This window comes from Leptodactylus fuscus, chromosome 3, assembly GCF_031893055.1.
Source record: "Leptodactylus fuscus isolate aLepFus1 chromosome 3, aLepFus1.hap2, whole genome shotgun sequence".
NCBI lineage: Eukaryota > Metazoa > Chordata > Amphibia > Anura > Leptodactylidae > Leptodactylus > Leptodactylus fuscus.
Genome location: NC_134267.1, coordinates 135,372,581 through 135,399,473, shown reverse-complemented (window position 1 = coordinate 135,399,473; position 26,893 = coordinate 135,372,581). Strand labels below are relative to the sequence as shown.

General features: G+C 39.3%; 1 protein-coding gene across 1 annotated transcript in view; it reads right to left on the bottom strand.

The window, feature by feature from the left end:
* Nucleotides 1–26,893, bottom strand: part of COL21A1 (collagen type XXI alpha 1 chain) — a 184,393-nt gene that overhangs the window by 116,110 nt on the left and 41,390 nt on the right. The window contains exons 2-3 of the mRNA XM_075268396.1: nucleotides 24,798–24,906; nucleotides 17,070–17,621 (exon numbers count right to left, since the gene is read on the bottom strand). Of these exons, the coding sequence (XP_075124497.1) occupies nucleotides 17,070–17,621; nucleotides 24,798–24,885 (640 nt within the window). The 5' untranslated portion in view covers nucleotides 24,886–24,906. The remainder of the gene's footprint in view (nucleotides 1–17,069; nucleotides 17,622–24,797; nucleotides 24,907–26,893) is intronic.

The following is a 26,893-nucleotide window of genomic DNA, read 5'->3' as shown; positions in this document are numbered from 1 at the left end:
TTAGCTTGATGAAGCAGAGTGTGCACAAGGGTTCAAGCGCACCCTCGGCTCTGATGTAGCAGAGCCGAGGCTGCACAAGGGTTCAAGTGCACCCTCGGCTCTCCTACATCAGAGCCGAGGGTGCGCTTGAACCCTTGTGCAGCCTCGGCTCTGCTACATCAGAGCCGAGGGTGCGCTTGAACCCTTGTGCACACTCTGCTTCATCAAGCTAATAGAATGCATTGGCCAGCACTGATTGGCCAGAGTACGGAATTCGGCCAATCAGCGCTGGCCAATGCATTCTATTAGCCCGATGAAGTAGAGCTGAATGTGTGTGCTAAGCACACACATTCAGCACTGCTTCATCACGCCAATACAATGCATTAGCCAGTGATGATTGGCCAGAGTACGGAATTCGGCCAATCAGCGCTGGCTCTGCTGGAGGAGGCGGAGTCTAAGATCGCTCCACACCAGTCTCCATTCAGGTCCGACCTTAGACTCCGCCTCCTCCAGCAGAGCCAGCGCTGATTGGCCGAATTCCGTACTCTGGCCAATCAGCACTGGCTAATGCATTGTATTGGCTTGATGAAGCAGTGCTGAATGTGTGTGCTTAGCACACACATTCAGCTCTACTTCATCGGGCTAATAGAATGCATTGGCCAGCGCTGATTGGCCGAATTCCGTACTCTGGCCAATCAGCACTGGCTAATGCATTGTATTGGCTTGATGAAGCAGTGCTGAATGTGTGTGCTTAGCACACACATTCAGCTCTACTTCATCGGGCTAATAGAATGCATTGGCCAATCAGCGCTGGCCAATGCATTCTATTAGCGTGAACTGAGTTTGCACAGGGGTTCTAGTGCACCCTCGGCTCTGCTACATCAGATTGCTACATCTGATGTAGCAGTGCCGAGTGTGCATCAGATGTGTAGTTGAGCAAAACTGACTCAGCACTGCTAAGTCTGCATTCGCATAGGAATGCATTGGCCAGCCTTCGGCCAATCAGCGCTGGCTCTGCCGGAGGAGGCGGAGTCTAAGGTCGGACCTGAATGGAGACTGGTGTGGAGCGATCTTAGACTCCGCCTCCTCCAGCAGAGCCAGCGCTGATTGGCCGAATTCCGTACTCTGGCCAATCAGCACTGGCTAATGCATTGTATTGGCTTGATGAAGCAGTGCTGAATGTGTGTGCTTAGCACACACATTCAGCTCTACTTCATCGGGCTAATAGAATGCATTGGCCAATCAGCGCTGGCCAATGCATTCTATTAGCGTGAACTGAGTTTGCACAGGGGTTCTAGTGCACCCTCGGCTCTGCTACATCAGATTGCTACATCTGATGTAGCAGTGCCGAGTGTGCATCAGATGTGTAGTTGAGCAAAACTGACTCAGCACTGCTAAGTCTGCATTCGCATAGGAATGCATTGGCCAGCCTTCGGCCAATCAGCGCTGGCTCTGCCGGAGGAGGCGGAGTCTAAGGTCGGACCTGAATGGAGACTGGTGTGGAGCTATCTTAGACTCCGCCTCCTCCAGCAGAGCCAGCGCTGATTGGTCGAGTTCCGTACTCTGGCCAATCAGCACTGGCCAATGCATTTCTATGGGGAAAAGTTAGCTTGCGAAAATCGCAAACTGACAGGGATTTCCATGAAATAAAGTGACTTTTATGCCCCCAGACATGCTTCCCCTGCTGTCCCAGTGTCATTCCAGGGTGTTGGTATCATTTCCTGGGGTGTCATAGTGGACTTGGTGACCCTCCAGACACGAATTTGGGTTTCCCCCTTAACGAGTTTATGTTCCCCATAGACTATAATGGGGTTCGAAACCCATTCGAACACTCGAACAGTGAGCGGCTGTTCGAATCGAATTTCGAACCTCGAACATTTTAGTGTTCGCTCATCTCTAATAGCGATCACAGTATCTAATTGTTTAGAGATAAAGGGAGCCTTTTATCTTATTCCCGTTCCTTCGTCCCTAGAATGAGATCATGGATTTCTGAAGTATGTCATGAATGCCAGGACGCCTGACAATGAGCTATAGGCCTTCATATAGGGTAGGTAGGTCCTACCAGAAACCGGATATAAAGCGTGTGTAAAATGAATAATATGGAGACGTTTCCCCTTATGGGACAGATAAAAAAGTATAATTAAAAGTGTACATAGTACATTCATTTTTCCTTCACAATACATGTGGCAGTGGCCATATGTGTTTGTCTGAGATGAATTGCCATTTATTCAGTTTCATTAATAACCTAACAATTTGGAATTTTCGGGTTGACCTAGATTCATAATGAATTATTTCAGCAATCCCTACTAGTTACACAGTGCTGCCTTTTCATACAGTACATTCATACCATATGGCTGTCAACATCAAAATCACAAAAAGATGTTTCAACATTGCTTAAACATGAACAACAACTGTAAGTCAAACGTTCATCAGCAATATATACAATAATACTGCAGTAAACTGTATTATTACCCAAAAAACAAATGATGCTGCATAATTTTACAGAAAATGCATTATTTGTTCACTTTGTATCACCTCATATAGATAGACGTATACAGTGCTGTATGAAGGTTGAATGTTGAATATAGTGTTATATTGTTAGAGGTTACAGTTTATTGTTGATCAATTAACAAAATGAAGTGAATGAATACAAGAGAAATCTTCAATCAAGTCCTGAAAGTGATGATGTAGCCCCGCAAAGCTCTGATCTTAACTTCATTGCGTCTGTCTGGGATTTCATGAAGAGACAGAAGGATTTGGGTAAGCCTACATTTGGGTAGTTCTCCAAGATATTTGGAACAACTGCCTTGCCAAGTTCCTTCAACAACTGAGTAAGTGTACAAAGAAAATGTGATGATGCTTTAAAGCCAAAGGGTGATCACACCAAATATTAATTTGTCTTTGATTTCCCTTTTTTTTCATTCAGTAAATTTTGTTCACTTCTATTTTGAAAGCATCTGTGTTTTTTGGCTATTTCACACTTGCCTAAAGCATATGGGCAGACCAATAAAAATAATATACATATACAGTACATGTGGACAAAATTGTTGGTAGCCCTCATTTAGTGAAAGAAAAATCCACAATAGTCACAGAAATAACTTGAATCTGACAAAAGTAATAATAAATAAAAATTCTATGAAAATGAACAAATGAAAGTCAGACATCGCTTTTCAATTCAGCAGAATTTTTTATAAAAAAATAAAACTCATGACACAGGCCTGGACAGAAATGATGGTTCCTATAACTTAATATTTTGTTGCACAATCTTTTGAGGCAATCACTGCAATCAGACAATTCCTGTAACTGTCAATGAGACTTCTGCACCTCTCAACAGGTATTTTGGCCCACTCCTCATGAGCAAACTGCTCCAGTTGTCTTGGGTTTGAAGGGGGCCTTTTCCAGACAGCATGTTTCAGCTCCTTACTAAGATGCTCAATAGGATTTAGGTCAGGGCTCATAGAAGGCCACTTCAGCGTAGCCATTCTTGGGTGTTTTTAGCTGTGTGTTTTGGGTCATTATCCTGTTGCAAGACCCATTACTTGCAACTGAGACCAAGCTTTCTGACACTGGGCAGCATATTTCTCTCTAGAATCCTTTGATAGTATTGAGATTTCATTGTACCCTGCACCGACTCAAGACACCCTGTGTCATATATAGCAAGCAGCCACAGAACATAACAGAGCTTCCTCCATGTTTCACAGTAGTTAGTGTTATTTTCAAGATATGCTTCTCTTTTCCATCTGGGAACATAGAGCTGATGTGCCTTGCCAAAAAGTTTGATTTTTGTCTCATCTGTCCATAGGACATTCTCCCAGAAGCTTTGTGGCTTATCAACATGTAGTTTGGCAAATTCCAGTCTGGCTTTTTTAGGATTTGTTTTCAACAATGGTGTCCTCCTTAGTCGTCGCACATGAAGTTCACTTTGACTCAAACACCGATGGATGGTGTAATTTGACACTGATGTTCCTTGAGCTTGAAGTTCACCTTTAATCGCTTTAGAAGTTTTTCTGGGCTATTTTATTACCATTCATATTATCCATCTCTTTGATTTGTCATCAATTTTCGTCCTGCGGCCACGTACAGGGAGGTTGGCTACAGTCCAATGGATCTTAACTCTCTGAATAATATGTGCATCTGTAGTCACAGGAACATCAAGCGGCTTGGAGATGGTCTTATAACCTTTACCTTTAACATACTTGTCTAAAATTTTCTTTCTAAGCTCCTGAGAGAACTCTTTCCTTTGCTTCCTCTGGGTCATGTTGAGTGTGGTACACACCATGTCACCCAACAGCACATGGAATATCTGTAGCCCTATATACAGGCTCACTGACTGATTACAAGATTGTAGACACCTGTGATTCCAATTAGTGGATGCACCGAGATTTAATATGTCCCTTTGGTCACATTATTTTCAGGGGTACCATCAATTCTTTCCAGGCCTGTTTCATGAGTTTTATTTTGTTTTAAATTCTGTTGAATCATAGTTGAAAAGCAATGCTTGAGTTTCATTTGTCCATTTTCATGGAATTTTTATGTATTATTTCTTTTGTTAGATTTAATTTATTTCTGTGAATATTGTGGGTTTTTCTTTCATTAACCCTTTCGCTGCCAGGCACGTACACTGTACGTGCGCCCAAGGTGGCACTTCAGTAGCGGAGGACATAGTTACTACGTCCTCCCTACTAATGCCGATATCTCTGGACTGCATCAACATATCTTGATGCTTTAAAATGCATTTTAAAGAAGAGACTCTCATCTTTAAAATTACACCAGGGACTTGATGATTTTACTTACAGTTTTGTAGTGATTCACTGTTGAAAGCACTATTTGGCATTGAGATCCAACTGCAGATCTCAATTCCCGACAGCATTTCAACAGTGAATTGCTCCAAAACTTTACATCCAATCATCGAGTTCTTGATATCATTTTAAAGATGGAATTCTCCTCTTTAAAAAGCAATTGAAAGCATCAAGATATGTTGATGCAGTTCAAAGATATAGAGCTCCAAAGTGTCCCCCCCTCCTGTCTAAGCAAGCAATTTGCGATCTAACAAGAAAGGAAGAGGGACACGGAGCAGTGCAGCAGAGAGAGAGAGACAGAGAAACGATCTGACTCTCTGCATAACTTGTATGTGACAGCAGGAAGGGGATGGCAGGTCGCAGAGCCAAAAAAAAAAAAGTCGCACCAAACACTTACACAACATATACATAAAGTCGCAAATAAAGTTTACATTTCACCCAATCCCTGTCCTGTCTATACCTGAGCTTTCTACAGTAAAATACGTCTCTAGTGATGTCTGTTACATGCTAAAATAATAGTAATAACGATTATCACTAGAGATGAACGTATAGATTGCTAAAATTATTATAGGGGGATGGAAAATAACATCTTTATGTAAAGTCCTATTTAATTTGCATGCACAAAATGGGATGGCGCATTTCTGCGATTTTGGCGATTCTTTAACACCCGCCCCTGTAAATATATACATGTGTGGTATGTATGAACTCCTCACATATTGCAGTTTTATGGACAGTACATTATGTTTGCAGAAAGGGATTTCTTGAGCCGCACTTTAGTGGCAAATTTGAATTTTTGCACAATTTTTGCTAGCAATCTCTGTTTGCGGCAAAGTTGAATGAAGGTGGTTGTATATATAAACTATTAAATTGTGTTTTTATATACGGTATTCTGTGTACTCTGAAAAAAGTTAGATTTTGGTATCACAGTCACAGTTTGGTAGGTGCAGTATAGCTTTTTAACACGTTAGTGAACAACAGCAAAATCCTGCTCGTCTTCTGTATTCGTGTTTTTGGGAGTCCGAGCTCTTGTTGTAGTTGATGTTTGCGGTACATATAGTATATATACACATTGTATACACCATAAGCTATTATTTTAAAAGTATTTTGTATATGAATGTGAGATTGAACATGAGTTTTAGGTGCAAATATGTGTTTTAGCGTATTTTTTCAAAAAATTATTTGTGTTGGTCGCAAAGTTGCATGAAGGTGGATGTGGCTATCGATGACCCATTAAGACATTTGTAATCTTCAGGTTGTCTACTTTCAAAAAATATATAGGGTTTAGGGGTTCACTTACTTTTCATGGTGTGTAATCCCTACATTTTATAGGATGATACTTTTTTAACATTTCCAGCTTCAAAGCAGAATTTTGTTCCTTCCAGTTCTAGCGATTTTCTGAAGACACGTGCATGCGGGTTCAGGCCATAGTGATATGTATGAACTCTTCACATGTTGAACTCTTATTTTTAGGAGGTTTGGTGCATTTAATTTTTTGTTTGGTTTCCGCTTTTAACAACTAATATACATTTATTTGCATTTTTTCATAAAACATTCACTTTAAATCAAAATTGCATGAAGGTGCCTGTTCGTATACAGTACCAAGTGGCATTCTGACAATGCTGCAGGTGTCTACTTTAAGAAAATATATAGGTATGGGGGGGTTGGATGCTTTTTTAATGTTGCAATTTAGGTTTGATTTGTCCATCTCAAAACTGTGGAAATTGCTCTGGCTACTGGAGGTGCAAAATTTCCAGAGACCCTTGGCAGCAAAAAGTTTAAACAAGAGGTACCAACAATTTTGTCCACTTGTCTTTGCCATGTGTGTAAGTCTTTTAAAACATTCTTGTAACAGCTACTGATATCTCAGAAATTTTGTAAACTAGAAAATAGTCAAAGAAAATATTTCACCTGTCTTACATACTTGGCTCCTTGTATCAATCTCTTCAATTCAGGAAAGTCTCAGTTCTCATAAAATTTCTTTTGTGTCACATTACGTTATATTAAATGAAAACTTCAAAATGTCAAGAATGTTTTATGTACAAAACTATCAGTGCCAAATATATTCAGAAAATCTCTAAGAAAAATCTTGTAAAGAAATATTTGGCAATCTCAATTGGAACTAAACATCTATGTCCCATTTAAGTTTTTGGCATATGGTAGAGGAAATACTGTTCTTTCAATTGAAATAAAATATTTTTGTAAAATATGATGACAAATACCATATGACAGATGCATGTAAATATGGAAAGGAAAACATTTACGCATTAGTGCTTTTGAGAGCAAGGTGCTGTGACTTTTATTGTAATTTAAATGGGAGTCTACCACCACCATGCCTTTGCAAGTAATTTCTGGTTCTGTTATAACACGTAATATTTAGAGCATATTTTCCTAAACTATATAGATTCCCCAATTCCATTTCTACAGTGTTATTCATTGAAAGTTTGGTTGCTTACAGACTTTCCCTGATAGCTGCAACTTGGAAGATCTACTTGGAACGCCAGTTGCCAGAGATATTCACTAGTCTATACACTTCTTCTCTTTAATGTAGTCAAGCAAAGCAATTTGTTAAAGTCCTCCATAAATGTAAGGTTGATGTCCTATCAGTCCTCTTCAAAACACAAATTAAAATAAGTGGATGCCCAGGGAGGTGTGGAAAAATATAAAACAATTATACTTACCTTTCCTCACCTTTCCAGGGCTTCCTTGTGGCATCCAATGCTCCCTTGTGGTTCTCTTCAGGCCTATTCCATTCTCCAGGCCTGAGATTAGGCCTCACCAGTGACCCCAGGGTGCATGATGTCTAGTTGGAAGAAGCCAGAAGAATACCCTAAAAAAAGAGTCAGACACCACAAGAATACCCTGGAGAGTATAACCTATGTTTTCACACTTCCCCTGGGCATCCACTTATACTCTGGGGTCTTAAGAGACCATGTATAACCAGGTCAGTATCGGGCCAATTTGTGGTTTAGGACCAGACACATTTTCGGGTTTTTTGCATGTTCCGTTTTGAAAGCTATAATATTTTTATCATTTGGGTTATTCAAGTAATTTCTGCATCTTGTTTCAGTGACCCATAGGGCTTTAGTTTTATTGTTTTGTTGTTTTTATCTTTGTAGGTGTTTAATTTCTTTTATATCTGGGAAAATATAAACAAAAGAGTAGAGAAAACGTCTTTATTCCCTTTTCATTTGTTCATTTAATAGCACAAAGTTCTTCTAAAAAAACTTTTTAAAATAATTTTTCCTCTCTGTTAAGGTAATTTTTATTTTTTATGGTGTTGTCGGAGGTGAGGATAGAACCCGTCAAAGGGCATGTTATGACGTATTATTTTATTTATTTTTTTAATTATTTCATTTAATTTTTCTTTTTTACTCTTCTACTCATTTTTTGTTTTTTGTTTTTTTACATTGTGTCCTCATAAGATCATAATAGAGCTTTTGGGATATGTGGTCTCTTTTTCTTTGATGGGGAAAGCTGATTTCCCCTGTAACTGGTGCTGGTACATTTAGCCCAGTTGCAGGAGGAATACGGTCTACTGCCCAGTGGCGTAACTAGGAATGGTGGAGCCCCTGCCCCTGCACAGAGTGTTATGCCCCATAATGGCCCCTGTACATACAGTAACGGGGCCATTATGGGGCCTATTTAAAAAAAAAAGGCTGGTAACAGCCTATTAAAAAAAAAAAAAAGTGCAGCTGTCACCAGGCCACTTAATGTCCCGAGACCGGTGGCAGCCGCTGCTACCTCGGTAGTTACGCCACTGCTACTGCCCATAATTATAGAGCTGATCTATACCCAGCAGCTCTGATACATGCGGATCACATGACTGTCAGGTTAGAGAGGAGCGGCGCTCATAGCTTTGTATACAGAGCTCATTGAGCGCTGTGTACACAGTGATTGGGAAGACAGAGATGGTAGTAAGCTGTAGTTACAGGCAGCTCCCCGTTTCAGCAGCTGCACAGCAGCTGAAGGTTTTGAAATTTGTGTCAAATCTTGTTAAGTTTGAGCTGAATTGGTTTATTCATTTCTAATTACTTTACCGTACACCCACTTTAGTGTTCCCAGAATTTTGTACTCTAAGGCTTTTTGGGTGTCATTGGTACTATCATTTCGAGCATACACAATCTAATATTCTTTAGATTTTTATTATAAAATTATTAGATTAATATGATCAGATTTGTGAAGTGTATGACTGGGATGGGATGGCAGGGTCTTCGTAGATTTGCAGTGGTCTGATACTCCTTCCATTTCAATATGCTTGTTTACACAGTGCTCCTTGGAATGGATTCAAACTTTTCCACAACAGTATCTCAGACCTGCCTGGTGTGTTCCTTGGTCTTCATGATTCTCTCTACACTTTAAACAGAACCCTGAGACTATCACAGAGCAGGTACATTTATATGGAGACTTGTTACACACAGGGGGATTCTATTTATCATCATCAGTCATTTAGGACAACATTGGATCATTCAGAGATCCTCACTGAACTGAACGGAGTGAGTTTGCTGCACTAAAAGTAAAGGGGCCGAATAATGTTGCACACCCCACTTTTCAGTTTTTTCTTTGTTAAAAAAGTTTAAAATATCCAATAAATTTTGTTCCACTTCACAACTGTGTCCCACTTGTTGTTGATTCTTCCCCAACAAATTAAAATTTTATACCTTTATGTTTGAAGCCTGAATTGTGGCAAAAGATTGAAAAGTTCAAGGGGGCCGAATACTTTCACAAGGCACTGTATATTCACCCAGAAGACCAGATATTAGTTCTCATCAATGACACCATGATTTGTGATGTTACCATGAGGTTGGAAGAGGCCACAAGAATACCTTAAAGGAAGAGTCAGATACTAATAAGGTCTCTCAGAAATAGTATCTTCAATCCGTAAGTACAACGTCTTGCTACGACCAGGCCAATCAAGTCATGGCCCACTGAGGTTGCAGATGAAGCTCAACTATGGGAAATGCTACTAGATCAGACCAATGTCAATGGGCGAGGTGATTGAAGTTTTCACAGACTAACAGACTACATCATGTCCTGAACCCTGAAGAGGGTTAAATGCTTCTAAAACAATAAACTGTGGGTCACTAGAGATTTAAAACCCCTGCTAAACTTAAAAGTGCATTTCCAAATAATTAAATGTTTTTCAATTGTTTTGGTGAATCTACTGTGGATGAGGAGGTAACTTATACAGATCAGGGTAAGACATATGTTGGTGACAGCTGCAATTTATGGATAATCTCGACTGATGAAGAACTGCGATGTGTAAGGGCAAACAAGTCTGCCTGGCTGGACGGAGTAGCCCCCATGGTGCTGAGATACTATGCAGCTCAACTACGGTAGGCGTTGGCGAGTATCTTCAATTTGAGTCTCAGATTGCAGTCACTACCCATCCTTAGAAGAACTTGGGAATAATTTCTATACCCAAGAAGCCTGCAATCAGCTGAATGACCAACTATCACTTGATTGCTCTGCCCTCACATGTATGTAGGTATATGTAGGTCTTTGAGAGGATTGAACTGTCATCCCTGAGAAGCTGCGTTGCTCCCACCCAAGATAATGCTTCTTTGACATACTCGTCAGTCGTAGGGGAGTTCTGCAAGGTACAATGTTGGCTCCCTTCCTTTTCCTTGTTGTATCCACTGATTTCCAGTACAAATCAGGACACCATTTCTTTCAAAAATTCTCTGATTCTGTTGTCGTTGGTCTTATTACAAGGAGTTTCAAAATGTGGTGGAAAGGTTCTTGTACAAGAGTGGAGTGGCATGAATAGTGAATAGCAAATACTTAAGCAAAGCCAAGGGATGGTAGTTGACTTCAGAAGTAAAGGCAATGGTCCACCCACCCTAGATATTGCCAGACATGAAACTTAAAAGTTCCTTGTCTACAAGTAACTGGAATGGGGCATACATGCTGACAAGGAGTACAGAAAGAGTGCCAGCAGATTATTCTACCTGTGTCAGTTATGGTCTTTTGGTATTTGCAGTAGACTACTTAATGTCTTCTACCATTTTTTAGTGACTGGTGCCCTATTCTTTGTTGTGATAGCATGGGGGGGAAGCTGGGTTGTACGATGTGAGGAAGTTGGACAAGGTTGGTGATTAGGACCCAGCTAGAAGGCTGTAAGGTTATGTAACCCATACAATCCTCTGCGCTGTTGGATAATCTGTCATCAAAGTACCTTCAGTGCAAGGGTAGTACAGCTCGACTGCCTTAGTGAAAGGTTCAGGATGGCCTTCATCCATGCTGCCATCTCTTCATACATTTTGAACTAAAGCCAGACTCTGATGGATGCTGTGCCTGTACCCCTTCCCCCCACACTCCATTTACCCCTCTATGTCTCTAAAAAATTATTATATTGACACTTCTAACATTGAAATCATTCTTACGTTGCAGCATTTTTCCACATCAGGGTATAGTATATAAACTTGTATTACAGTGCCTGGGATCACTTATTACTGATGAGAAATAACACTGAGCGACCCTACATAGTACAAGTAGAGTACTGCTTTCATAATACACTGCATTAATCCTCTGTATCTATTAGCATTGTTCTGATATTACCTGATCCACTATAATGGTAACATGTTAAATCGTTTTACATTTTTTCACAGAGTACAAGATGTATATATATTTGCAAAGGTAAACACGTTCGATGATTTGGTGCATATGCTTGGAAAATTTCAACCTTAGAGAAGACCCATCTTTTTATAGTTTACTACAAGGTCAAAACTTCTGGAATATGATGTAATCCATCCACTGACTTTAGTATATAGGGAACTATTTGCAGAAACTGATTAATGTACAAAGTCTTCTCTGCTTTTTGAAGTGTTGAGTCTGTAGTATGTAATGTAGTTATTATATTAATTACTGCAGACAAATCGGTTACATCACTAATACATAGACACGCTACGTAGAAAAGCACACGTATATAAAATGGCAGATGCTTGTAACACACATTTTTATGGTACTGCTGCAGATTTATATAGATTTACTAACTGTAAAATGTAAACAATTTGCCGTAGATCTGCTGAAAAACACACTTTTAGATAAATAGAACAAAGGATGGCAGTGACCATCAAGTAAATGTCTGTGTCGTGTTTTATACACATGAACAATTTTATAAAACTGTAAGGCCTCTTTCACATATATTCAGCTCTCCTAACATTATTCATCATAGTAGAAAAACTGATGACAAAACTATAACAACTGTATCAATTGTAATAGTGGATTCAGGACTGGCGTCAGCACCTGGCCAGGCTTGGGGAGATGCCAGTCCGCCTGGTTTTAATTATTTTAATGTTTACTTAGTTCTGATATTTACTTGAAAAGTAAAGTAAGTAAAAGCTTACCTCAATTTATAAAACAACTTTTCGGGATTGAACAGACGAATATAATAAACTTTGTAATATAATAATATTAAATAAACTTTTTCTCCACTTATCAACTTTTTTCCTCTTCCTGTTTTTGGAGTTACTTCTAGCATAGAATTCCATTGAGAGCGGAGGAGGAGGCCTCTAAAAGAAGAAGAATATTCACATGCACACACTAGTTGTAGTGCTGTTATATTTGGTAAGGTAGCTCTTATAGCTCTGCTATGTCTAGTACGATAACCCTCTGCCACAGTATAGAGCAGACCTGGGCAATGTCCAGCACGGGGGCCACATCCAGCCCTCTGACTGCTTCTATGCGACCCGCATAGCTAGTGGAAGTTTTTTCAAGGACCTGTGATGATGTCATCACAGCCTTTCACCAGGATAGGCTATGACTCGTTAGTGGGTGGAGCCACACGGGACTGTGTGCTTCCTGAAAGCTGCCGGCAATGGGGGCTGCTGGATGATAAAGAGAGAAGAGACAGCATGTGTGAGCAACAGGGGGGAACTAGGAGCAGATGTAGGGGGGCAGTTAAACTGAATGCACATGGAGGGGGGACATTAAACTAGTGGGCAGATGGAGGGTGACATTAAACTGGGGCAGCTGGAGGAGGATATTAAACCATGGGCGTAGCTGGAAGGGGACAGGTCTGCCTCTAGTTTCCACCAGTTTAATGTCCCCCTCCAGCTGCCCCAGTTTAAAGTCCCCTCTAGTTTCTGCTAGTTTATACTGGGGCACCAGTACGGTGTGCAGCAGCATTTGTCTATACTATACTGGGGCACCAGGAGAGGGACTTAATACTGCGGGGCATTTGGAGGGAAACGTTATAATGTGGGGGGGGTATAATGTTAGGGTGACTGTAGGAGGATTTTACTTTGCGGGGCACATGGAAAAATGATTGAGAATGGGCGGAGTAAGCTAAGAAGTGGGTGGAGCTAAATTTGCCATGGTGCACATGGCCCTCTAGAACCGTTACTATTTCTCATGTGGCCCCATGGGAAAATTAATTGCCCACCCCTGGTATAGAGTGATACAATAAATCACTAACCAGCAGCAGCTTCTTCCTTCCTCCATAAACGTTTATACATGAAGCCACATATAGATTCTATTAGTGATGATAAGACATTGACTGAAGGGAAGGGGAAGGAAAACAGTCTGAGGCTTGGTTCATATCAGCATTTGGCATTACATTCGGTGAGTCCGCTTGGGGACCCCCCAAATGGAATACCGAATGCATTGGCAAGCAGTAAGCTTTTGACCATAATGGGGTCCGTGTGTTTTTCGCACAAGTCATGGGGAGAGGAAAGTAGTTCATGAAATACTTTTCTCTCTGCATGTTACATGTGGACACTGCGCAGAAAAGACACAGACCCCATTATAGTCTATGGGGTCCTTGTGCTTTCATAAGCTCACCACTTGTCAATGCATTCGGTATTCCATTCGAGGGGTTCCCTAGCGAACTCTCCGAACTGAATACCGAACGCACATGTGAACCAGGCCTGAGAAGCAGACAAATATATACTGCAAAGTGTCTTACATTATATTCAGAAGGGGTGTTATATCTCCTTAGAGAGACATCAACTTTGCAGGCCACATTATTGTGTGTATAGCCAAACGGACTATGCAAGGAAAGATTATTGCAAATTACTTTCCTAAAATTCCTCACAGAGTATGCATGCTCTGTCAACTTCACATATCATCAGGTGGCCTGCAAAGGACCCCTTTTGACCCATGTTGATGACCTCTCACCCTGCCAAACCAGTCCGAGGCTTCATAGTGATAAGGGGCAATAATCTAAAAAATAAAAAGCTGTCTTCCCTTTGAAAGAGATGTTCTGATCTGGCTTTATACTCAGGCAATGTCTCTAGGTTTCCTAGAAAGCCATGCATTATTCTATAGCAGACTACCTTCTAAAAGATATCACTGGAGTGTGGTTCGAGGATAATATATTTGTATATTTTTTTTACATTTATTGATTGCATTACAGATGAAGGCGGCAAAGAATGACACAAAAAGGTTCAATATCAGGGAAAGTATAAATAACCCCAAAATATTCTTGAATTAAACAGGAAACAAACTTAAATTGTGAGTACCCTCAAAAATAATCTGTTATAATGGTGCAGGAGAGTGAGGAAAAGGCAAATCTATTAAATGAAATCTATTGCCTTCTTCTCTACTGTGTTTACACAAGAAAATGCACTGACAGGAGACATGACTAGAGATAATAGAAATTATCCATTAAATGCCACATGTTTAAGTCAGGAGGAAGTGCAAAGGTGTTTTAAAACACCCAAAAGAGACAAATCCCAGGGTGATACTCACCTCATGTCCTGAAGGAATTAAACACAGGAAGACCCCTGTATCTAATATCTAGTCTAGTCTATATGTAAAGGCTATGTCCCACAAGACTGGCACATAGCAAATGCTGTGCTAATATACAAAAAGGGGTCAAAAACTGATTCTGGAAACTACAGGCTGGTAAGCCTATCCTCTGTAGCAGGTAAAATATTTCAAGGCTTTCTAACAGAGTGTCTCAATGAAGATAACTTTATAACACCCATTCAGCATAGGTTTATGAGGATTCAGTCCTGTCACACTAATCTGATCAGTTCCTATGAAAAGATCAGTTCCAGACTGGACATGGGTAAAGCGGTGAACGTTGTGTATCCAAGACTTTTAATACTTTACCACATAGAAAGTTGATATACAAAATGAGAATGTTGGAAACAGGGGAAAGAATAGGCATTTGGATTCAAAGCTGGTTCAGTGAAAGGAGAGGGTACTTTTTAATGGTAAATATTCAGACTAGGCCATAGTCACCAGTGGGGTGCCGCAAGGGTCAGTATTAGGTCCTCTCTTGTTTAATATCTTTATTAATGATCTGGTAGAGGGTTTACAAAGCAGGGTGTCCATATTTGCAGATGACACTAAACTTTGTAAGGTAATAAAAAATGAGGAGGATAGCAGAATATTACAAGGGGATCTAAGGAAACTGGAAGCATGGGCGGAGACTTGGCGAATGAAGTTTGGTGTTGACAAATGTAAGGTTTTGTGTTTTGGGAAGAAATAAAATGTATGATTATGTACTTAATTGGCAAATAAAATTATGGGATGCATCAAAAGAGTCATAGATACTCATGACAAGAACATAGTTATGCCTCTATAGAAATAACAGGTACAGCCACACATAGACTATTATGCGCTCCAGTATACAAGAAAGACATAACTGAACCAGAGAGAATGCAGAGATGGGTGATCAAGATAACTAGGTAAGTGTATTAGAGTACAGAGACAGATTAACAAATTTTGGATAATTCAGTTTAGAAAAAAGCATCTAGAAGGAGATCTAACCAAAGTTTACAAATACATGAAGGGACAGCACGAAGAACTTTCCAATGATCTCTTTACTCCTAGGTCAGTGACAGGTAAGAACATTTTACCAGCATCATAGGCTATGGAACTCACTGTCATAGGATGTTGTAATAGTGAATTAAATGTGCAAGTCCAAAAAGGGTTTGGATGCCTTTCTTGAACTGAAAAATATTACAGGTTATGGACTTTAGATTTTTGGTAAAGGCAAGAAAATCCAAAGTTTTACACTGATTTGGAGTAGAAAATGAATTTTTTCCTCTGACATGGAGCGATTGGCATAAGCCTCATTGGGGTTTTTTGCCTCCTCTGGATCAAATCTGTAGGGTTATAGATTAGACTGAGTCTTCATCCAACTTCACCTACTATGTCACTATGCTTTACGCATATATGTAAAGTTGTTTCATAATTGGTGGTATACTTGAAAGTACAAGAGTGGATATATTAATGAAAGAAAACTCATATAACTATACTATATGGTCAAAAGTATGTGGACAGCTAACCATGACATGCTTGTTGGACATCCCACTCTGAACATAAATGTGAAGACAGAACATCTTTGTAGGTTATTACAGCTTTCACTCCTCTGAAAAGGAATTCTATGAGATTCTGGAGTATGCATGTGGGAATTTGTGTTGATACAGCTAAAAGAGAATTTGTGATATCATTGTTTCAATTTCACATAAAGAGGTTTAATGCTGTTGAGTTGGTGGCTCCATGCAGGTAGTTTAGTTAAACCACACCAAATACGTTTTAAAAACACATCCAATAGACGTGGAAGTTGACTGAAATGGCTAAAATGTGATAAGATCCCTTAAGAGCAAACAAAAAATATAATTCTCATCTCTTGTGCATAAATGAATCACCTAAATGTCATAAAGAGCAGCCATGTATATATATATATATATATATATATATATATATATATATATATATATATATATATATATACCCAAACACATGTATATATGCAGATTTGCTTGATCTTTTAAACAACACAGGAGTACCACCATAACATTTCGGTCACCAAATACCCAAAATTAACATTGACAACCAGAGAAGTGGTCTAGGTCACTAGCCCCAATCTTTTGTAATATTTGTGACAATTTTAGTGATAGGTTTGATAATTATTTAAATTGATGAGCAGTAATATGTTATTGGGCAGTTTGATGGCCTATTGGTTAACACTGTAACTTTGTAGCGCTGGAGTACTCAGTTGATCAAGGACAACATCTGCAAAGACTTCGTATGTTCTCCCCGTGTTTGCATTGGTTTCCTTTAGATACTCTTTCTTCCTACATGCCAAAGCCATATTGATAGGGAATTTATATTGTGAGCCCTATATAGGACATTAACTAACAATGTCTATAAAACGCTGCAGAATAAGTAAGCTAAATAAATAATATTCATAAATAAATATTTGATAATATATAATGTACTACTTTCCATTCTAATTATGTATACAAAAGTTTATATATAAACAAAAAGTTGCTCTTACTAATTTATTATTAAAACATTGAGCTCTACAATATTTTTTTAACCGAAACAAATTACCTTCACAGAGTTTTTGCTTCATAATTTCCCGTATTCTGGATATTGCAATGTAGTCTTCAACATAGAACACATATGTGGATGATGGCTTATTAGCTATTGCTCTAAGCTCACTTTCTTCAATTTCTGAGCCTACACCAATGGCAAATAGTGTAATTTTATTCCTTCTTGCTTCCTCTGCAATGTATTTAACATCATCTTGAGATTTGCCATCAGTTAAAACAATGGCAATCTTGGTTAGTGGTCGCAAAGACCTAGCAAAAAGATTGTCTACTGCAAATTGAATTGCATTTCCAGTCCGTGTGTTCCCTCCTAGGTATTCAATTGCTTGCATTCTTTTGATGAGATCATCACTTGACTCATGGCGGCCAAGAGAGATTTCGAGAACAGGATAGTCACTATACTGCACCACTCCAACTTGAGTAAACTTTGGTCCAATATCAAAATTGCTTGTAATGTTAACAACCCATTTTTTAAGTATTTCAAAATTTTCAGGACCGACACTCCAGGAACCATCTAGTATGAAAACCAAGTCATTTGGTGCAGTTCTGCAACCTGTTGAAAGAGCAAATATTGCAATATTAAAACATATCCAAATGACTATAAAAATACAGCTTGAAAAATGGACAGTTTTCAACCACATTCATCTGAGTGTAAACTTAGTCTGTGAAACACCTATGTTTGTGTCACTCATGTCCTACATGTAAGGACCTTCAGTTCAGTTGGCACCATAGGGAATTTACAAATCTTACAATACACTGAAAAGGCAATTTACTCTAAGAATAAAAAGTCTAATATGTCTGGTATAGATATCCCAGATATTTTATGTTTATCTTTAAGCCCCTATACTCCTCCAGCCCAGAAAACTCACCAGAAGTATATAAAAGTAGTTGCATGAAAAGATGGCAGGGACCGTGGAAATAGAGTGTACAGTTATGATTCGTACTCAATGCACATGTCTTGTATGTGGAAAGTCATAAGAATTACAGGACACTAACAAGTTAGTAAGCCGACTCCATATTGGAGTGTAGATTCACTGGCTGCTACTGAAATCTCAGACTCTCCAAAAGAAGACACTGCAGAGAAGTATAAGTCATTGGTCATCCAGCCCAATACATGATCAAAAGAAGCTGTCCACAAGAAATCATCCCAGTAAAGTCTAGTATAGTACACAGTAAACTCCTAATCTCCCCATTGTGTCTGCTCCTAATCTCCACCACAGTGTCTGCAGGCCAACAGTCTGCTAATCACAGTAACATCTACAGCAGAAAAAGCTGTACTTCCACAACATGTGGCATTAGCTTTAGGATAACACCCCACATAGCAAGCACAGCCGACCCCATGCAGAAAAGACTTCAGCGGAAATGTATCACTTTTTTTCTGCAGCACTTTTCAAAGAGTCTGCAATGGGGCCCTGACCTAAATAGTTTTCTGTGACTTTAGTATTTATCACCTACACTTAGGATAGGTCATCAATATCATATCAGTGGAGGTCTGACTCCTGGATGCCTCACTGACCAGCTTAGGGGACCAGATCTGTTCTGAAAATCTCACACCAAGATAATAATGATTTAATAATGATGACATCAATATTAAATTTCAGGAATGTCCCTTTAAATCTAAGATTTACAGATATTTATAAGGAAAACACTTTGAGGCTAAGGCCCCACGTAGTGGCCACAGCACAAAAGTGCTGCAGGAAAAAACACGGCGGCAATGCATTTCGCTGTTTCCTACAGTGCTTTTCACAGAATGTCCACAGAGTGTGAACTTTCTGTTTGCATTATACCTATAGGAAAACTGCCAGGTATAACTGACTTTCTGCGATTTCCAAAACTACAATAGTTTTGGAAATTGCAGCTTGACCACTGCATGTATATTTTTTGCAATCTGTGGTTGGGATTCACTTCGTATAATAATGGCAGAGAGACCTCAGAGTTAAATACTCAGCAAAAATGCAATGAAAAATATTGCAGAAAAACAAATGTGTTGCATTTCTGCTGCATTTTTTTCTTTAGCTTTTTTTTTTGCTGTGTTTTGCTATGTAAGGCTTTAGCCTTAGTGTTAACACATGTTTGTTTGTTTTTTCTTCATCAAAAAATTTTAAAACACCTATATAATTTCTAAAAACGCATGCATTAACATGAGCAGAAAACGCATTTGTGTAACAGCACCTAAAGCAGAAAGACCAGTCATCTGTCTTCTGGATTGTAACTATAAAGGATTCTGTTACTGATAGATTATTTGCATGTGTGGATGATCCAGAACTGCTGGGCTTTTGATGATATGCTTCTCTTGGTTGCAGAAAGTACTTTCGTATTTCAGCATTGCTATTAATATGAACACTCAAAATCACAGACAAAAAGTACTTTTTCATGTGCTTTTCAGAAAAGGTCCATTATTTATACTATTTGCTAAAATATGTTTAGTGGTTCTGCAATAAAACATTGCATATAATGGATTTCTTAAGTCATCTAATAAATCATTTTCCTATGTTCTTTGATTTGTATATTCATTTTGTTAAATCAAATATTACTTTCAGGTATAGGGCTGTGCTCCCATGAGCCTGGGCTGTAACCTCATTACATTCATTATTATCCAGTCATCATGCGTCTGCTTGTCTGTGTGAGGCTTTATACTGTGTTTAATGCACAGATTTAATATACAGACCTGCTGGAGGTCATGAGTATATTAAAAAAGATTCTTGTTTTGTTGGGTAAGAAGGAATGTTATCACAGGCAAAAAAAAACTGAGCAATAATTAAAACATGATTTATGTCTGCCACACATTTACAAAGTAATTTGCCGATCATTTTATCACATTGTGTTCCTTAACTTTTGGATCTAACCTCATTTCATATAGTTGCTAAGATCCTAATCCTGTCTTCTGCCTGTATAACTGTAAAATATCCTGTGGCAATGTCTTATTTTCTGTTGGGTGTGTTTGTGTGTGTGTGTGTGTGTGTGTGTGTGTGCTTATGTGTGCGTGTTTGAGTGTGTGTGTGTGTAAGTGTGTGTGTGTGTGTGTGGTGTTTGTATCTTTTTAATCAGTGTACTTTCTGCAAATATCAATGCATATTATCAAGTAATATTGTTACACTATATCATTAATCATCACATCATACATTTTATATTACAGCTGTGGCAGTAAATAATGTGATAAAATAGTGCAAATGTAGTAACTGAGATGCAGCAGAGCTGAGTGTGTGAAGGTTGTAAATATATGATCGCAAAAACATTGTTATCCTTAAAATTAAATGCAGTATAATTATTTACATTTGAGACTGGATACATAACAAGATGGCCTCTGGGGGGTGCTCAGGTGTAGCTTTCAACTATGTGGAGAGTCACATGTTCAGAAGCCACACCCACAGGAACTACATCACAGAGTCACATGTTCAGAAGCTACGCCCACAGGAACTACATCACAGAATCAAATGACAGGAAGTCACTCCCACAGGAAATGGCATTGGAGATGCCACACGGCAAGAAGCTACATCACTTCCTGAAGGTAGTGCCCTGGAGCTGTTGACCAACCAATCAGAACTTGCTGTTTGTTTACTTCCTGTATGTGGCTATAAAAACCTTGATGCATAATAAAGCTCTCTCTCTCTCTCTCTGTGCACTGCTCAGACTAAGAAAGAGAATCTTATACCAACTTTCCTTGTGTGGTGTGGGATTTCATTGAGAGCACTTAGTTTTTGAATTTGGCCAACAATAGTCACTCACAGGTTAGCTGCTGAACAGGGGACCACAAAATGGCCCTGTTTCTGACAAGTGTGCAGCAGGGTTCAGCCCATCTCTGATGCAGCAGAGCTGAGTGTGCAGTAGGGTTCACATCTCTGGTGTAGCAGTGCTGGCCGTGTGCTCAGCTTGGCTGCATCTCCGGTCTGTATGGCATTTGGCCAATCAACGCTGGTCAATGCATTCCTATGGGAAAAAGTCATATCTCAAGCTGACAGGGATCCCGACGTAATACAGTGACTTGGGCATGTTAGATGCCCCCAGACATGCTTCCCCTGCTGTCCCAGTTACATTTCAGGGTGTTGGCATCATTTCCTGGGGTGTCATAGTGGACTTGGTGACCCTCCTGAGTTGAATAGTGGTTTCCCCCTTAACGAGTAATTTTTCCCCGTAGACTATAATGGGGTTCGATATTTGATCGAACAGTCGAGTATTGAGCGGCTACTCTAATTGAATTTCGAACTTTGAACAATTCACTGTTCGCTCATCTCTAGTGCAGACCACACCGCCATATTGCTACTCTAGAGGGCAATATATATTACACAGTCACACTATGTAGCAACTAACTGATATTTGGTTTTTCTATGAAGTGACCCATAGTAATGTATGTATGCTATTTATTTTACTAGCTACTGTATTTATTAAGAACTATTTTCAAAATGAACCAACGCTTTAAGGATATTCAGTGTTTGATGAAATATTTTTCCAGTTCATCTCTTACAGGGATTCAGTTTCAGCGACATACCTGTAATTATCAGATAAAATGGAATAACCACTTCTCACTTGTCTTTGTAGCCTTTCATAAAAATGAGGTTTGCTGCCATCAAGAATTATTTAATAATCTAAGTTCCTAGAACTGCAGTGAGAAATTGAAATGGAAAGAAAGGTAATCTGAAACATCAAAAGCTATTGCCAATGCATTTAACCAGACAAAGAAGTGCCCTAAAATAAAATCATAACACACCCTCAAAAACAAGAAGGTGTCCAATTCACAAGGGAAACTGAAGCATATCACCTCTTTTCACATTTTAACAACATCTGTGAATGTGATTTTGAGGTTTATACTGGATTATTTGCTTGGCTTTTGTGCTATTTGTTAACTGTTCTGAATGTTCTCTTCAGGTTTTACACATGTATATGACAATAGTTAAAATTATGAACTGTAGCTCTGAAGCTTTTGTGAAATGGTACACAAAGTACACTTGTCAAATTACACCAACTATATGTAAGTACAGTCACTCCTGATATCTCTCTTTTATAAAGACCTGTATTCTCATACAATAATGATTCTGAATCTGTATTCCTCTGTTATTCCCACTAACAATTGACAGCTCGGTGTTACCAGTTAGGGGGTGCCTTAACATTCTCAAACTGTCCAATTACTTTTGATATGTCAAACTATTGCAGAGACACTCACCTTTGACAAGAGGCATTTCCATCATGAATGGCACAATGCAGAGTCATAAGAAAAGATGTTCCAGTGCATGGGCACAAGTATAACCACGTAGGGGCCACACGGTGGCTCAGTGATTAGCACTACAGCCTTGCAGCGCTGGAGTCCTTGGTTCGAATCCCGCCAAGGGCAAAAAAAAAAACAAACATCTGCAAGGAGTTTGTATGTTCTCCCCGTGTTTGCATGGATTTCCATCCCATATTCCAAAGACATACTGATAGGGAAAAATGTACATTGTGAGCTCTATGTGGGGCTCACAATCTACATAAAAAAAAACAAAACAAAAAAAACAAGTATAACCACGCTCACAGCACGCTCCCATAGAAATGAATGGAAGTGGCTCCCATTCATTTCTATGGGAGCGTGCTGTTCGGATCGGCTGATCCGAACAGTGTTCGCTCATCTCTAATAACCAGACATGTTTGGAGAGATGACAGGTCCTCTTTAATATGAAAATATCTAGCCATGTCCCCAGCTGTAAGGTCCATGTGACCCATAGAACGATGCAGCACAGCCTTTAATTCCCTCATTACAGCTTTTTTCTCCCATCATTAGATTGCCACCACTGTAATAACCAGTTATGTGTGTGCTATACGTTAATTCAGACCATAGCATATTGAATCTTCTTGTAACCTGGCCTTTAATTCCTTATTATAGTTTTTTATTGCTCCCTCTACCAACTATTGTATTAATCACTTTATTAATTGTTTAGTTTAATCTGAATCTTTGTTGCCAGGTCCTTAGTTTCCCAGTTGCTCTAGTAGTCTGCTTTTGTCTTACTCTGAACCGCCAGATCAGGTGTAGGGTTCTTTGTGGTGCATGTACCTTACAGCGCAGATATATGGTGAGGGCGGGTTCACACCAGCACCCGATCTTTGTTATATATAGTATATATTTTATATATATAGTTTATTGGAGCAAGTCCAGAGAAGAGCAACCAAAATGGTGGAAGGTCTGCAAACCATGTCCTATGAGGAGCGGCTAAAAGAACTGGGATTGTTTAGTTTGCAGAAGAGAAGTCTGAGGGGAGATTTAATAAAGGAGGATGTCCAGGAATTACAGTTTTCTGCAAGGAGGAAAAAAAAAGAAAAAAAAACATACTCACCTGTCCCCGGTGTCTCCCACTGCTGTCTGGAATGGCTGCTCCTTGGTTTGGCAGAAGTCTTCGCCGCACGTGACTTCTGAGGCCAATCAGCAGCCTATGAAAAGCATTCGGGACATCACAGGTGACGTATGGGAGTGAAATCACAGGTGACATAGGTGAATGACTTTCCTTTCCTTAGGCTGCTCAGTTGGATGATTGACCTCAGTGGTTATGTGTGATGAGGACTGCCACTGGAGCAAGCCCTGGGGCATCGCTGGACCGGCCAGGGGTGGGAGGACAGGGAGAAGTGAGTGTGGGTTTTATTTTTCACCTTCCCCCAGCCTCCTTGCAGAAACCTGTAATTCCTAGGCAAACCCTTTAATGATTAGGCTGTGAAACACAGCTAAAAAACACCAGAGAAAAGAGCAGTGAAGACAAATTTCATGGAAAAGCAGATAAGTGGATGATGTGAATGTATTTGGTCCTGGTAAAGTAGTCAGTGGATAAAGTGACAGTATTTAGTCCTGGTATAGCGGTAAGTGGCTGACGTGACAGTATTTAGTCCTGCTATAGTAGTCAGTGAATGACGTGACAGTATTTAGTCCTTTTATAGCAGTAAGTGGCTGATGTGACAGTATTTAGTCCTGGTATAGTGGTCAGCGGGTGACATGACAGTATTTAGTGCTGGTATAGCAGTGAGGGGGTGACATGACAGTATTTAGTCCCGGTATAGTGGTCAGTGGATTATGTAAGAACACTTAGTCCTGGTATATCGATAAGTGGCTAATGTCACAGTATTTAGTCCTGGTATAGTGGTCAGGGGGTGACGTGACATTATTTAGTGCTGGTATAATGGTTCTATTTGATAACTTTCTATGTATATAAATATTTTGTGTGTAGGGATAGACATAGGCCTTGCTTCTTGTGCACCTGATTTTTAAAGGATTCAAGCAACTAGTTTAGCTATGCAAAAACATTTCAATTTAAATTTCATTGCGATCTCAGTTTTCTTCTGCAGACCCTCTGTACCTATTATACGTATATGGAAAATGGCCGCGTTTCTGTAGGTATGATTGACATGCTGCAATTGTCAAATACACTGACATTTTTGCTTTTCTGCTGCAGATTTTTTTGATGCAATGTGTGGATGGGATTAGCTAGAATCCAAAATGCTCCGTTTTCACAACATGGGTCCCAGCTTTAACGCTCTTAGGAACAACCCTGTAAATACCTGTAGGCAGAGCAGGATATCAAATTAACAGTATGTGACTATGTAGTAGGTACAATATTTCAACATTTGGGGCCCCACTTTGTCTAAAACCGGCCCTGTTAACAAGTTTTATTAATATTTGGCTTAAACATTTGATAACTTTTGTATTTTGCACTGCAGAGAAGGGAACATAAAATTGACAACTTTAATGTTAGAGCCCCAGGATAAAAATGTTGCTTACTTGATCTTATTTCACCATCTTCAGATGAAACACAATATCGAACCAGTAGTATCAGAATAGTTGAAAGCTTGTAAGCTACCCATGCCATCTATGGACTAAATATTGATACCTAAAGGAGGGATAAAAAAAAATGAAAAAGGCAAGTTAGCATGATTTATTACTTTATAGCAGTTCTATAAAAGAAAAAGAGAGAATCACTCTTTTCAGTGGTTCATTCCTCTGGTTATTTCATTTAGTCATCAAGCTGCAATCTCCTTGTATTATAACTACAACAGGGAGTTCTGTTCTATCACTCTCTCTCTCGATCCAGTGGCCTCCCCAATCCACTGCTCAGTGACGGTGACCCTAAGCCAGTCCAGGACAGCTTGTCCTGGACTGGCTTAGGTCAGCAAAAATGCCGCACTCCCTGGGGCCCTGGCACAGCGCCACCCGAAGCGGTCGCTTCAGGTCGCCTCATGGGAGGTGCGGCACTGCTCTCGATGCTTACCTACATCTACCTTGGGGGAACGAATATGTATCCCTGCAATAATACAGTGCCCCCAACCACAGCGAATAACAGATACTTACTGGCTACTGATAGCGCTAAGTTTCCTAAATATGTTATGCCACCTGTAGTTCAGCCTGGTCTATTCTCATGGTTATGCAGAAAACAAATGCAGACAGTTACCATTTATTAGAGTCAGTAGCTTTCTACAGGAGATAGATTAAACAAATTATAGATAGCAGGACACATAATCTCCATCAGCTATATGGTCAATGTTTTCAACTTTACTGTGGTTGATGGCATTTTATATTGAGGGGATAGTTTCTCCCAAGCAGTTGCTTAGGTTGGAGTTAGTTGAGCAGGGATTCACGAGTATCCACTTCTAATTAATACATATTGAATAAAAAAAATGTTTTTATTTTATTTGGGATTTTGTTTTAGATAAACTAATAAACCATACTGATATAATGTGTTTTGGATAATAAACATAAAAAATATATTCTTTTAAATGTAATTGTTACAAGGGGAAGTCTCATCAAGACAACCTATGCCCATATACCCTTTTTGGGCAAATAGATTCATGTAGGTGTTTCTGTGAGGTTGGTTCCAGCTCTGTATGGTACATTCTGACATGTTTGTACTGTGTAAGGCTGGTTTTCAAGAGGCATGCAGCTGAAGTGTACATGTTAATACAGGGCCTGATATATCACGCCTTGCATATAGAGGCATAACTAGCAAAGACTTGAGAAAACACTGGCCTCCACAGAGGCCCAAAGACCAGTACTGGAGCCCATGAGAATTGAGTGAACTACTTTTTTATGTTTGATCACTTCTCCTAATATTGAAATGTATTAGAAAACTAGAAAAATCCTTATTTTAACTATTAGGCTGCTTTCACACGGAGTTAACACTCTGCTCATTCTGACACGTAAACACGTTTTTACGTCTCAGAATGAGCGGAGTGTTAACTCCGTGTGAAAGCAGCCTTATTTCTTAACCTTGTCTCAGACTTTAAAGTCAAATTAAGAAATACCATATTTTATTTTTGCCTCACCTGCAAATATTAACATTACAGTGCCAGAGCTCGCCAAGGGAACATTTTTCTACCCCACTGTAATATTTACAATAGTTAAAATATTTTTTTGTAATTTATTCTAATGATACTTGAAATAGTTTTCATTCCTTAACCAGGTTTGTGCAAGAATGCCAATGCATGCAAAAACCAATATGATGGTTTCACAATAAGATTCAACCTATTACCTAGTACCCTCCATAAGAACCATTTATTGCATTTTAACCCCTTCCCAACATAATAGTAAGGTGGATGTCGGGTATTTACAAACACAAAGGAGCTGAGCCTTAGCTGCCGGGTTTAGGTGTTAGAAGGTATATAAATGTAAAAAAAAAATATTACTGTAAAATACATACACATTAGGTATCCCTGTGTCCGAAAATGCCTGGTCTACAAACTTCTAAAAATATACACTTTAGAGAATGTTATCACCTAGATTTTTACTAACTTTTACTTATTTTTACTAACAAAATTAAAGCAACTAGAGATGAGCAAATCAATTTGGCATAAATGGACTTTGGTCAAAAATTCCTAGAAATT